This window comes from Ciconia boyciana, chromosome 3 (genome assembly GCF_034638445.1).
Source record: "Ciconia boyciana chromosome 3, ASM3463844v1, whole genome shotgun sequence".
NCBI lineage: Eukaryota > Metazoa > Chordata > Aves > Ciconiiformes > Ciconiidae > Ciconia > Ciconia boyciana.
In genome coordinates this window covers 54,427,101-54,441,932 of record NC_132936.1, presented here as the reverse complement: position 1 = coordinate 54,441,932, position 14,832 = coordinate 54,427,101, and the positions used below count along the sequence as shown (strand labels likewise).

The 14,832-nt window shown below is 43.9% G+C and overlaps 1 protein-coding gene across 2 annotated transcripts; it reads right to left on the bottom strand.

Moving 5' to 3' along the window:
• Positions 1-10,718: 10,718 nt before the first annotated feature.
• MARCKS (myristoylated alanine rich protein kinase C substrate) lies at positions 10,719-14,832 on the bottom strand. Of its 2 annotated transcripts, none has more exons than XM_072855718.1 (3): positions 14,402-14,832; positions 13,991-14,111; positions 10,719-12,793 (listed from the first exon to the last, which is right to left on the bottom strand). In XM_072855718.1, exons 2-3 carry the CDS (start codon positions 14,087-14,089, stop codon positions 12,017-12,019), a joined length of 876 nt encoding a protein of 291 aa, XP_072711819.1. In that variant the 5' UTR covers positions 14,090-14,111; positions 14,402-14,832; the 3' UTR covers positions 10,719-12,016. The 2 variants fall into 2 exon arrangements, with proteins under 2 accessions (XP_072711819.1, XP_072711818.1); XM_072855717.1 differs by having other exon boundaries at positions 13,991-14,163; positions 14,402-14,830.

Below are 14,832 nucleotides of genomic sequence, written 5' to 3'. Positions count from 1 at the left end.
CCACCACACTCCCTGTTGGCACTTGGGTGGTTAATGAGATGACATGCACAGAAGCAGGTGGCTGAATTTCCCTTGAAATAAGACCAGTTACATTCATAGAAGAGATTTAAAATGTATACACTAGGAGAAAACATCAAATGGTGTAGTGTGTGTCCTGGGTAGACATGATATGTAATGACTGAAATTGTGATGGAGCACCTAATACAACATTTCCTGAAACCCACAACCTATTCAAATGTGGTCAGTACAGTGAGGTAAAGAAGATCATCACTGCTATTGTTTGTAGACTCTTTATATATGTACATATATGTACACACACACACACTACATTATAGTGTGTGTGTATATATATATAAGAGGTTATAGACTATGAAAAGGTGGATCTGGCTTTAGCAGCTGAAGATCAGTGTAGAAGGGAGAACTCAGTGAAGAATGATGAGCATCTCTCTCTTTGCCAAAAAATTTTCTATTCTGATTAATCTCTGCTGCTGGTCAGCATGTTACAGAGGTGTTTGCCATTGTATACAGTTGTACTCTACAATACTATTTAGGTATAGAACACATTTGCTGCAGGTCTATCATAGATTATAAAATATAGCTATACTTGTAGATATGTAAATTGCTACATTTAGCAGATGGTCTTTGTACCTTTGGTCACTGCAGACACTTAATTCAAGTGGTTTAATGCCAAATGCTGAAGGATTGGGACACTCTTACTGGTAAACCAGTTCCTCTTCATGAAACCAGAATGGCAATACTTCAGTGCTGGTTTGTTTGCAATTCTTTTTCTACACAGGCTATAGATTTTAATGGGGATCTCATTTTTTGCTGTGAGTGTATAATACCTAGACTCAATAGAGTCCACCCTTTAGACTGAAGAGTTAACATGTAATGGAATGTTATATTATTATTTTATAAAATAAATGTTAAAAACAATTGATTTATTTCCAAAATCTGTTTCTGCTTAAAGACCTTACTGATAACCGCATTAAGAATAATATGTCGCTCTGTTACTGCATGTGTATTTTTATTTAGTTGGATGTTTATACATATGTATCTCATGAGGTAAATTCTGGACAACTGTTATGGTACCCTCCCTTTCCTGTACACCAGCTTAACTTTTACTGAAACACAAGACAAAGTTTTCCCTGGTCTCTCAAGACCTTTTGGAAATCACTACATTGAATTAAAATTCTAAAGCAAAGATATCTAAGTAGGGAAGGGATCTTGAGCTATGCTTTCGACCACCACTGTCATTAAGGTAGGATAAAGACAGACTGTCCCTTTCAGATTATCTGTTCTGACCTCAAACCTCCACAGGAAAGAAGGTTTTCCACAACTTTCCTGTTGTATAATCTGTTAGACCATTGAATTATGCTTGTAGTTAGAAATCCTTTCCTAAAACTGAAGCAATATCCTCTTTCTTACAAACTATACTAATTATTTTTGGTCCCACCTCCAGCTGACACAGAGAACAACTGATTTATCTTTATTATAACCTTTCACATGTTGAAAAACCAAACTAAACTCCTAGCCCTCTAAACCTCTCCTTACCTGGAGTACACAAGCCCTTTTTTTTTCTTTGTAAAGCCTGTGTGTTACCTTCTTGTGCAATTTCCATATTGCCTAAGATTGTTCTTAAAGTGCATCTTTCTCAAAAGATGCTCAAAACGACCCTGTTGAGCCCTTGCCTCTGCACTCGGAAGAGGACTAATGCTTGACTGAAACTGCCTGTGAGCCACCTCGACCCCGGGCTCCTTTCCTGTTGCCTGGGTAGTCCCCATTTTCTCTTTCTGAATTGGATTTCTTCTCTTTCCTGAAGCGTAGCCCTTTGCTGAACTTCTGCTTGATTTTTGGATCATGTCTCCAGTTTATTACCATGTTAAACTCCAATAATATTCTGAGTTCCCTTTTATGTGCACTTGCAGTCCTCCCAGTATAGCAGCAAACCATTGACTGTTATACCTTGATGTTATTTTTTTCAGCTGACTTTGCTTAGCACCTGTTTTCCTAGTTCTTATTTCCCTGGCCATGCTTATGAGAATGTTGCACAGGACAGCATTGAAAATATTAGCAAAGTCAAGATCCATCACAGCTCCTGAATCCTACTGAACTACTAGCCTGGATATACTGTCAGAAGAGAAAATTATATTGACTTGACACATTTTATTCTTGTGAAGCTGATCTTGACTATTTCTTACTATTTTATTCCCCTATAAATGCATTTGCTCTAGTGTATTTTCAGTTATCTTAGTTGGCTGCTTTGTCTGTAATTTCCTAGTCCTTGCTTCATAGTGTTGTGGTTCTACAAAACACGCATGTCTCTTTGTCCTTCTGCCAGTGCCTCCCTTTTCTTCTTTTTTTTTGCTCGCCAACCACTTCTCACTCCTCTTTTTCCCCAGCTCTTTTGTGAAACCATATCTAATATCAGTATTGGATTTGCCTTTCTCCAGTTCTCCAGACTATCCCGTTTCTTTTTGTCATCAAAAGCTCTCACTAATGGCTCAGAAATTGTTCGGCTAATTTCCTAATGTTGTGTGAAATCCTTTGACTACTACTTTTTTTAATTATTAACTTATTCTTTCCTCCTCTTGGCATGTTGTAGATAGAGTTTTCCAAGTTTAACACTCTTGGTAGCAACAAGTGCTAGATGTCTCAGTGGTTACATTGGCTGTAACAATTTTAGGGAAATTCCCTCCCATAGCTCTCCCATGCTGCTAGCAATACAGAGACTATAAATATAGCCAAACCACAAGCATTTTTACCACTTTAGCTGATTTATGCAACATGATGGTGAAAATGTCATCAGGCAATGCCTGCCTACCATTCCTGTCTACATTAGAAGAAAAGTTGGAGAAGTTTTTAAACTTGCGATTTGCGGGTAAATGCCTCTGATAAATTTGGCACAGTATGCTAGAAATGATAGTGAATACAATTAATTTAACAAACCAGTGAGGCCATTTTCTTTTAATGCCATGTGAAAATAAATACAAAAAATCTCTAATAGATGTGCTCTGCTCTTTCTTCTATTTAATGCACAATATACACATGCATCTCATTGGGCTGCTGGTTCATGACGACTCACGGCATTTCAGATGATGGGTCTGAATCAATTTCCCAGTAGTTCCATTCTCTTGTTTTTCTACAGTAAGTCACCTGGAATACATACGTTTTCTTCTGATATCTGTAGTTTTAAAACACAGCTTGGACTGTGCAAACTTCTTATTAATACTCTTAGGAATCACAAATAATAACTGGAAAATTCAGGGTGTTAAGGCACTTTCTTAATAGAAAAGAAAATCCACGCAGAATCTTCATTTCTGTACTTTAATATGCTAATATTTAATAAAGGTGAAGATATATTTTGATAAAGAATGAACCGCCCCAAAAGAAAAATCATATATCTACATGCAAATATTCTCCCTAAACTAGGCATCTCCCTTCCCTCCTTCCCAAAAAGCCACACTACTCCCAGGGTGGGAATTGCTGCCAGTGCACAAAACAGCCACCCGAAGGACTGAAACTTATTTTAGTTTCAGTACATGAAAATAGCCTCAAAGCGTCACTAGAGAGCTACCGATAATCTGGTTCTAGCTACATTTTAAGGTTTTGGGGCTCCGTGGTCTTTTCACTCAAGAGCCACTTCTAATTTAATCCTTCTTATTGCTTAAAATGCCCATCACTATGTACGGCGATGAAAATGCCCCGGGCACTTGTACATGGAGGGCAAGTCTTTCGGTATCAGAGTTCAGGTTTTATGAAGGCAAAGAGCATGAAGTGAGAAAAAAAACTTGCAAATAACATAGATCTTAAAAAAAAAAAAAGAAGGAAGTTGGTAATTAATTCCCTCCCCCTTCATAATCTTGACCAAGACAAATAGAAATGTGATTTTAACAATGGTAGGAAGTGAAACAGCGTAACCTTTCTGCATTTAGCCTGGAAGTTTTTTCAGAGCAGAGACTGTCTCTCACATATGTTTACATAGTGCCCGGCACAAGCAAGGCACATATTTAATCTGAGCCTTTTGAGCCCGTATCACAATATAAATATTTCCTAATAGTAGTTCTTATGGGAACAAACCCTTGTTTGTGCTGCTGTTCAGAAGCGGTCCCCGGCCGTGCTCCTCCTTCGGGATTCCTTCCCAGCTGGCCACGTCACTGTCATCTGCTATTCGATTGCCTTTAATGCAGCAGATTCATGTGAAGGGAGCCTGCAGTCAGATCATGGAAAATTTCAAAATGTCCAGTTTCACTTGCAAATGCTGCCTGTCTTACATATTTGTTGCTTCACTCAAATGCTACTGGGAACATCTTGTGTTCAGCTCCCTTTTACAGTGTCATTTGAATTTGTGCAGCTTTCCTGAAGAGTTACGCTACGCGTGTTCCTCATTTTATCTTTGTCACAAAAGATAAAGAGTCTATTATTTCTCCTAAAATCCTCAGGAACAACTTAGCACTTCCATCTTCTGCATCTCTACATGACAGAGCCAGGCAGAATGTTTCCAGTGATTGCTTCTCGCAGTTACACCTGCTATGTCTACCACGAAGCATTTAGGAGGAGAGAAACTTCAGAAGTCCTATTTTGTTTCTAGTTCTGTGTATCCACAGATTATTAAACTAATGACTATCATAACATGTATGCAATAACAACAAGATGCAAGTCAAAGCCCTAAAGCCTCTTTAGATTAGATTAGATTAGATTTGCACTGGGATTTAAATAGAGAACAGTTGGCTTTGAATCTCCCTTCTCTGTTTATTAAAGTTGATGGCCCTATTCTAACGTCACTGGAAAGGTATGTTCCCCTTCTTTCTCCCCTTTGGCCCAATTTATAACAACATCAGAAGCTCCATGATCTTGAAATGACAACTTTCCGTGTAGGCAACACAAAGACAAAAAATATACCAGATAACACAGTATTCAGTGGATATCAGTGATGACCAAAAATTATCAGTTTTACATTGAAAATAGCAAACTTTTTGATGCTTTATCCACATGAGCTTTTAAATATATTTCTGCATCATCACTTCAATGTATAGGCTTGTCAAATATTAGACAGACTCCATGTGGTGGTGGCAGGGGAAAAGCTAGGACTGATGAACCTCCAGGCTGTAAACTCTTGCATATATAATAATGAGGATAAGTTTCCAGAAACATCTCATTTTTGTCATTTGTGACAGCAACACGTGAAAGTACTCCTGTCTATTTTGCCAGTGTGGTCCTGTGTGTCTTCAGTCCCTTAACACAGTCACTTTCTTGCTCTTTTACTGCACACACTCCATTTCAGGTGGAAAGCAGGTGGATGCTGCCTGGAAGAATAAAATGTATTTCTCTTATCATTAGCAACACTTATGGGGGAATTTTAGAAGTGCTTTGTATTGGTTAACTTCCCTCTCACAGATCTCAGTGACAGAAGAACAAGGCCAAAATAAGTCCTTTGCAAAATTCCTTATGTAATTTAGTATACATATGACATTGTTTCTCCATGTGAGCACTAACTCTTAAAGTTAGGTGTTAAACACCAAAATAAAATGTTAAAACAGAATTCAAATCTATGTAAAAACATCCAGGGAAATGGATTCAGAGAAATTTTGGAATTATTCTCTCTCCACTGGCTTAAGTTTTCTTCCTGGATATTTCTTAGAAACCAAAGACATACTTAAGATATGCAAAAATAGAACTGGGGAAAAAAACTCATGTTCCTTCATGTATTCTGAGTATCAGCCCATGATTTCTGCCGTTTTGTTTGATTACTGAGATGGAAAATATTTGCTGCCCAGTCTCTTCAGAGGTACCATGTCTAGTAAACTTGCTTTAACAGGCTCCTGAAGTGCAATGTAAGGCTTGTGACCAGCCTAATGATTCATTCCTGAAAAACGTTAGCTTCATCAACTTTGGATTTGGTTTCCTTGGTGGCTTTCAAAAGCGGCTTGGCTTTGCACTCAGTGGAGAAATGTCTTGTGTAATTAAATTATATTTTTTAAAGACAGAAGGTGGGGTACTTTACACCTGTAACAGCCTTGCTCCAGAGGGCTAGAAAAAAAGCAGTTTCTTCCTTTAGTTCCTAAAGTTTGGTGGTTTTTTTTTCCTCTCGCTCTTCTTTTGTAAAGGCCCTGCCTACGCATGTCTCCACTTACTGGTCCAGAACAGTTCTTTTCCAGTGAGGAGCCTATTAGCAACAGTTCCACAATGGGTTTTGTTTCCTTTGAACAGCAGGCCACCCTTCTAAGCATGGTTTTTGTGTTATCAAATTAATTTAAAATATTCAGGTGGGTCTACATACCAAGTTTCAGAGAGATAACTACTCCAGTATAGGCTAGCAAGTCACTTGCAGCTATTATAGCTACTCAGCAAGTGCAATTTCCCTAATCAATAGATTCACAGGTATTTTATTTTCTCTCTTTTTTAGAAGCTAAGCTGTGAATTTCAGGGGATAGAGTCTAGTTTGGACTGTACCTAAAAATAAATCTCTAGTCACCGTGGTCTCCGCTAAGAGCAACTATCAAATAAGTTATTACCAACAGTATCAGCTGTGGTGCTGGAAAGGACCTCAGAAGGTAGCGTTGCCTGGCTCAAAACAATTCCTCTCCAGTGCTCTTCTAGCACAGGTTATCACGTACATGGCCACAAGAATTAACCTAAGAATCCCAAGTCCCGGAACATTTACCTACTTGGTGGTAACAATGCGTACACCACCAGCAATACTTTCCCATATTGCTGTTCTGAAATCAGAATTGTGTTAGGCACCAAAAAAAAAAAAAAAGGGAAAAAAAGAAAAAAAAACCTTTTAGCTGAACAATGTCTTTGCCACTTTACCTAAATTCATCATAGCTTTGAGAACTAATATTCCATGTATCTTGTTTGTGTCTTTCTAACTGCAAGTATTAATGTCCTGTTTCATCTAGTATCTTGGTAGTCCTGTTCTGACCAAACATGTCATCCTATAGCAAAGACTGAGGGCAAAGATGTATAAATAATACTTGTAACCCTTCTCAAGATTTCAAAATGTTCTGAAAGCATTAACTGAAGGTTTATGTCACCTCTACCAGATAACATTATCCATATCCTAAAATAGGGGCATTCTGAAGCCAAGTCTTTTGCTTTTGTATAGAAAGTGTACTCAAGAATACAGCCCAAATTTACGTATTCCTAACTCTCTACTTTATTCACGGGGCAACACGTTGGTCACTCATCTGATTAGCTGTAATCATCATTTTGATCCCATTGCTGACCCTCCTTGGATCTTCCCAATAGGCAATATTCCCGCTTCAGAGCAATCTCAACATTTGTCTCAGTAAACCATCATGAAACACACTGCTACAGCTTCCCTTTTCTAAATCCTCAAGCAAGCAACAGGCCTTAAAAGCTCACCACCACACTGGCTCTCCCCAGGGCAAGCTAATACACAGACTTTCAGTAACCTTGTACTTCACCGTAGCACCACCTCTTACATTCCTTTATTCAAGCAACACGAGGCTGCCTGGCCTGCTTGCCTCTGCCCTGCTGGACTCGGTTGCAATCGCAATAGTTCCCATTCATTGTCAATTAGCTGAGGTCCATGGAATTGTAAAGAGGACAAATTAACCTCACTGTCTACAGTATGTTATAAACACAATATACTATTTTCACTTGCTGCACACTTCAGGAAGGAAAGTACCTGCTTTATTCTACACCAGTGACCTAAGCAGGGTAGAAAAATTGGCCATAACCTAGAAACAGGATGCTTTCAACTAAGCTACATCATTACAGAAAACACATTTTACTTCAGTCTCTTAAAACCTAACAAACGAACACTGAAATAAGTTGGGTATCAAGAACGATGACCTTTTACTACTCTTTTACCATACAAATGGTATGAAGACTGAATTCATGGGACTGATTTTGCAGGAAACCATGAACTGGTATTATAGCTTCAGACTAGAACATGTATTATTCTAGATTTTCAAAAAAAAGCAATATAAAAGGACTCACAACTCAGAAAAACCCAAACTATCAAAGCAGATTAAAACCTTTGACCTTTATCTAATCATCTGCAAGTGAAGTTCAAGAGTTAGCTGTTTCAAACAGTATTAGATAACAAAAAACATTCTTAAAACACAGACAACATCCTCCCTCATAATAAAGGAGTAAAATACTCGTATACGCAACGTTTGCATCAAATACAACCAACAGGTATGTCAGAAGTTGATACATGGACACTTGATTTGTATACAGTGGATGTGTATACAAGCGGGAAAGTGAATGCACTCGAGCAGAAGCCAAAGCCTGGGCTCCATTTCCCTCACCCAGCGTGCCTTTCCCTTTTCTTGTCTTGCTTCCTTGCCTGAAGGCAAAGTCTCTACAATTTCACATTAATGACTATCACGACCAGATACAGAACTCGAGTACTTGAGGTCAGACATTGTGATTTGGAGAGTCTGAAATTAAGTTTACATATTACCAAGATAGGCATGAAATTTGAAAGGACTTTTGTACAACCAAGTTTTGACCTTGAACAAGGAAGACTGTTGCCTTGGTCTAAGTAAATAAACATAAAAGAAGTAAATCTCTAGAGCCCCTAGTCAGGCAAAATTAGATTCCAGTGTAAGTTTTACCTAAAAATATGACATTGTTTCAGCACAACAGAAGTTACCTTGTTCACAGCAATAATAACATTCTGCTTGAAAAGAACCACAGCAACCCACAAGATAGGAAAATCAGCTTGAAATCACACATTTTAAAGTCACATGCATTCGAATTCTGAGAGAATTTGTTGAAACTACAATACTTATTATGATTAGTATTTTCACTGAGGCATAACAGCAACCAACACAATAAATAAAGGCATAAAGCTTTCTCGGTAAGAAAATTAACCATCTCACCAGTCCCTAACACCTAGCCCCTTCGTTTTCCTTGTACGTAAATAAGGATATTCTGTAATTGCATGTGAGTGACCACTCAGTCCCTCGGGGACTGGGGGAGGAAGGATGCTCTTGCACAATTCTTTGGCAGAAGGAAGCAGCACAAAACTCCTCCATTTCCACTCCTCCATTCCAAACCCCTTCTGATCTCTGCCTTCTTAAACTGCACAGTGGAAAACTGGTATCATCAAATCTCACCCAACTGTTTGGACCAGAAGAGTAGACCACACAACTGGTCTTCTTCAGACATATTTTTGAACTCTACTAGTGTTAAGACTTGGAAAGAAATTTCAAATCAAGCCAAGCCATGGAATGACGAAGCCCCAGGCCAGGAGCCCGGCTGCTGGGGCAGGAGCGATTCTGCACCTCTGGGAACTCTAAGTGCTTCAGAAAATGCCACCAGCTGATCGAGGCAAGAACATGAAAGTTTGAAGTGAGCAGGTTGGGAAAAATCTGAAAAAGAACTTTACTAGCAATTATTTTCTTCATATGTACACATACAGTTTGACAAAGAAAAAAAAGAAAGAAGAAATTCAGACTTCTCTTTAAGAATCCTTGGATTTAAATATATATATATTTATTAAAAAGAGACATTGACTCTATGGCCAAGACATCATGCGTCTCAGAACAGGTTTTTACAGCCATGTTATAAAAACCCCTTAGCAAAGCAGTTATGCACTAGACTTCAAACACATGTACTCCAAGAATGACACTGGTGTGGAGGATCTTGTTTTACATCCATTTATTTTTGTCCCTCAGCAATTATAGCATAGTTTCAATACATTTCTAAAGCTATAGAGAAATATCAGGGCAACTAGAGTACATACAAGCCAAAGTTAAAATGGTAGACAGCTGAATTAAAAAAAAGAAAAAAAGAAAAAAAAGTATGCATTCAGCAGGAAATCTACTATACTTCATTCAGTTTAGGCTTTGTTCTTTAGGGAACAAGGTGCTAACGTGCCATTTTCTCATAAAATGAATCATAATTGCTTCCAAAGAGTTTCTGCTGAAAATTTAGGTGGAAGCAAATAAGTGTAACACTAAACTTTCTCCTATAAACTTAGAAGCAACACTTTCTTGAATCAATTTCCACCCTCCAAATACCACTGCTGCTTTTCTTGCATGAACCCACTGTTTTATTAAGGCATAATATGCCCTGAGCAATATGCTGGAAATTAGCCAAAAAGCCTAACAATTAAAGGCAAGCACCAAGTGATTATTTTTATAGACAAATTTTGAAATCTGTTTTGTAACTCACCTGTACTTGGGAGTAGCACTTGAGGAAAAAAAGAAAATATTGCTTTTAATTACTTTGAGCAGAATGGCAGTGTTAATTCCCCCTGTCTCCCTCCAGGCTAAAGTTTTCAAGCTAATCGTCTAGGTACCTAAGTCGGACCAGTACACCAAGACGTTAAGCGGGACGTCCGTTTAAGAGCTTCATTTTTAAGCAACTTGGCATAAAAATTTCAGTGCCCCACCCTAAGCAATTACAATTAAATCTTATTTTCCTCAAGAGGCAAGACTCTCATATGCTGGATACCTCTGGTCTTAAAAGCAAGATGGAGCCTGGACAGGAGAATCATACACTGTATGTGCTCAAGACTGCCTTCCAGCCCTCTTTTTAGAGCCAGAAAAACCTACACATTAGCTGGTGCACTGCCCAATTTCTCTAAAAGATGCACAGTACGACAGAGTCCAGGATCTAGGAAGGTAGTTTTCAAAGCTAGTGCTAACAGCACACTACTTTCTCTATACAAATTTAGGCAACACTGGCTAGTCCCTTTAAGCTACCAGAGTATCCATAAAAGAAAGACAACCAAATTATACATTTTATTCACATTTATTTTTCGCTTTTAGTGTGCTCACAGAAAATTAGAACACCTTAAGCAGGAGTTTAATAGCAATTTTTGTAAGCAAAGTTACATTCCATCTCTAAGTCAAATTGGTCAAAGCTTCTCCAGTATTTACAAAAACATGATAGACAAGATGCTACACAAAAAAACCATTGCATCTGAAGAGTTTTCCTTTATTTTCAAAGACAACTGGAAAAGAAAGCATTGTCTGCTGTAATCAAAAACATACCACAGTATAAACAGTAACCATTCCACTTATCACAGCTTGGTTGAGTTTAAAATTTGTGTTTAAAAGGTCCAAGATGACTGCAGTTTTACAAAAATGGGCAGGGTGGAAAGAGTTGCAAACTTCATGTGCTTCTGGATATCAAGATTTGTTTTTTTGTTTTTTTTTTTTTTTGTTTTGTTTTGTTTTGTTTTTTACAATAGTCACAGTTAAAAACACCCTGCTGGTAATACATAATTACACTTTATTAAGGTCATAAACCAGCAATAAACAATAAAGCCTATACAACTTGTATTTCTACTTAATCACTGACTGATACAGCTAACATGAGATAAGTGAAAAGTTCCTATGGTTTAAATGAATTCCTAAGACTATGATCTCTTTATCTGGGTATTGATTTTATTTTTTTTTTCCTTTTTCCTTTCCTTCTTAATCAAGACTTGTAGTGTTGTAAACCTTATAGAACATCTGCCTCACAAAATACATCGTAATAACTTTCTTTTAAAAAAAAGACTAACCCCTTACATCATTTCTGGCGGGGCACGCTCCCGGCAAAGGCTGCGCGCCCCGGGTTCCCCACTGCGGCCCCTGTCACTTCATTTGATATCCCTTATTGACCCACCCATCTCCTTCATATATGGGCATGTCCATAGACCGATCGGGAAAAGTTTTATAATATGAAGAGAGTTGCAAAGTATGAAAAAAAAAAACAAAAACAAAAACAACCAAAAAACCCGAACCAACCAAAACAAAACATTAATACTGATGGAAAAAAAAAAAAAAACAACCAAAAAAAACCAACCCCAAAATATAGAGGGTGGGAGAGGAGGGCGGAGGGGGGCCCCCCTCCGCCCGTTGGAATGGCGGCAACACACAACGATTTGAGATGGGAGCTGCGGGGGGAGAGAAAAAAAAGAAACGAGACATCTTTTAAATCAATCCCTGGTTGTAGACAAGTTCTCCGAGACCAGTACCTGGCACCACTCCAACAAACAAACAGGGGGGAAGAAAAGTCCGTCGGCGAGGGGCGGCGGCGGCGCTTACTCCGCCGACTCGGCGGCGGGTCCCTCCGCACTGCTCTCGGAGGGCGGCTCCTGCCGCGCCGGCGCCGGCTCCTCCGCGGGGGCCGCCTCCTGATCGCCGCTGCCCGCCTCGCTCGTGGCGGCGCCGGCGCCCGCCGCCTCCTCCGCCGCCTTCCCCTTCCCCTCCGCCGCCGGCTGCTGCTGCGGCGGCGGCTGCTGCTCCTCCGCCGCCGCCGCCGCGGCCTCTTCTCCCGCCGCCTTCTCGGGGGCGGCCTCGTCCGATTTGGCCTCCTGCGAGTCCCCCGCCTCCTCCTTCGCCGCCTCGGCGCTGCCGGCGGCGGCCGCGCAGGCCTCCTCGGCGGCGGCCTTGCCCTCCTCGCTGCCCGCCGCCTCGGGGGCCGCCGCCTCCTCCTTCCCGCCCTCCGCCGCGGCGGCGGCGCCGCCCTCGCTCTCGGCCCCCTCGCCGGCCTCCTTCTTGTTCTTCTTGAAGGAGAAGCCGCTGAGCTTAAAGGACTTCTTGAAGGAAAAGCGCTTCTTTTTTTTTTTCGGGGTCTCGCTGCTGGACGAGGGGGTCGCGCCCTCCTCAGTCTTGGGGGAGGACTCGCCCTCCGCCGGGGAGGCCGGCTCGGTGCTCTCCGCCTCGGCCGCCTCCTTCTCGGAGGCGGGCTCCGACGAGGCCGCCTCCTCCTTGCCCGTCTCCTCGGCGGGCGCGCTGCCGTTGGCCTGCACCTCCTCCTTGCCCGCCTCCGCCGCCGCGGGGGAGGCGTCGCCGTTCACCTTCACGTGGCCGTTCTCCTGCAAGACAGCGACGGGCGTTACCGGCGGTGCCGAGAGGGTGGGGGGACACGGGGCGCCGCCGTCCCCGCCCAGCGGCCTTTCCTCGCCCGCTTTCTCCTTCCGCGGTTTAAACCCCCGGGCGCTCCGCCGCCCCTCGCCGCCCGGGCCGGGCCGGGCCGCGCCGGGCGCCCCCAGCGGCGGGCGGGACGGGCGGCGGCCGCCGGGCGGCGCCGCGGCTCCACGCAGCGGCGCCGCGCACCCCCGCCCCCGGCGCGCCCCGTCCAGCCGCGGCGGCGGCGCGGGGCGGGGAAGGCTAACAAAGCTCGCCCGGCGCTGGTCCCCCGCCCCCCCGCCGCTGCCCCTCTCCCCCCGGGCGGTGCGGCGAGGCGCCCCCGCCCCTCCTCCCCCCCCTCCCCCCCCCCCCCCCATTTGCATCTTTCAGGCGCCCGGAGCGCGGCTGGCTGCCCCGGGAGGCAGCTGCGGGGGCGGCGGGGGGTGTCCCGCCCGCAACGCCGCCGCTGCTGCGCGGGGCAGCGGGGGCACGGCCAGCCCGGCAGCCGGCTCACGCGTGGGGGGGGTGGGGAGTGACAGAAAGCCGTGCCCCGCGGCTGCCGAGCCGCCGGCGGAGCTGCCGCGGACGGGGCGAGCGGCGCAGCCCCTGCCCCCCGCTCCCGCCCGAGGGGGGCTGCCCCCCGCTCCCGCCCGAGGGGGGCTGCCCCCCGCCGCCGCGCTCCCGCCGAGCCCCGAGCCCCCAGCCCGGGCGGCTCCGGCCGCCGCTACTACACAGCCATCCTGCCACCACGAGAGGCGTTTCGCGCTAGGCACCGAGCGTCTTCGGGAGAAGGAGGTTAAGCGGGCAGAAAAGCCAAGCGGTGTAAGATCCTTCCGTTTAAGAGCCATTGGGACACTTCACCATAATACACGAGGGATTTAAAAAAGGAGAAAAAAAAAAAAAAAAGGAAAAAAGATGTGCCCCCTCCCCCCCACGCAGGAAAGATAAAGGAACAAATCATTCAAAGCCGAGCCCGTTTAAAAAAAATAAAATATTCCTTTGCCTCGAGTTGCAAAGATAAAAGGATCGACCGTATTCTCCATTGAATGTGCCACTGGGGCATCAAAGGAAGAAGAATTAAACAGGATGCGAAAGAGAGTCCGTCGAAGTTGGCTTAAAAAAAAGGAGTAGGTTTAATATTTTTTTTAATTTTTTTTTGTTACCTGTCCATTCGCCTTGGATGGAGATGCAGCCACTGCTTCCCCAGGTTTCTCGGCGGAGGCTTCGCCCTTTGCAGCGGTCTTGGAGAACTGGGCACCCATGCTGTCTTATTCAACAAAGAAACTCAACAGATCCAAAAGGAGGGGAAACAAAGAGCGTTGGGTTGGTATAAATACTGGGCGACCAGCAGCAGCAGCAACACACACACACACCAGAGGGGAAAAAAAAAGAGAAGAGAGAACAGAACCGATTATAATGCACTCCTTTTAAAAAATTTAAAGTTGAAGAGATCAAAAAGCAGCAGCACAGGAGGGAGGGGAAAAAAAGGGAGGAAAAAGTCGAGCAAAAAAAAAAAAAAGGAGCCCAAGTTTAGTAAAAAGAAGTAATAAAAATTCCCAGATTTGTAGCCGTACTGTAGACAAGGAGAAAATGGAGAAATCTCCCTGGTTGCTAATAAGATGCGGAGTCCAACGCCCAAGTGCACAGATGAATGGGCTTCCCGAGCGGTGACGGCAGCCCTCCGCCCGGCGCCGGCCAATCGCCGCCGCGCCACACAAAGGGGGGCGGGGCCTGGCCGCCCGGCGAACAATGGAGCCGCGATGGCAGCGGTTTGAAATCAGCCCCCGGCCGATAATGAATGTGCCGCTCCGGCGCGGCGCGGGCGGGCGCGCCGAGCTCCGCGCTGGGCAGCGGACAAAACGCCCCAGTAAAGCGGGGCGGGCGGGCAGGGACAGTGGTGCCAGGGGCGTGCGGGTGGGCGCGGGTGCGGGTGGGTGCGAGCTGAGCGAGCCCGAGTGCGAGTCCGAGTCCGAGTCCGTCCCGGCCCCGCCGCCCGCCCCCGCCC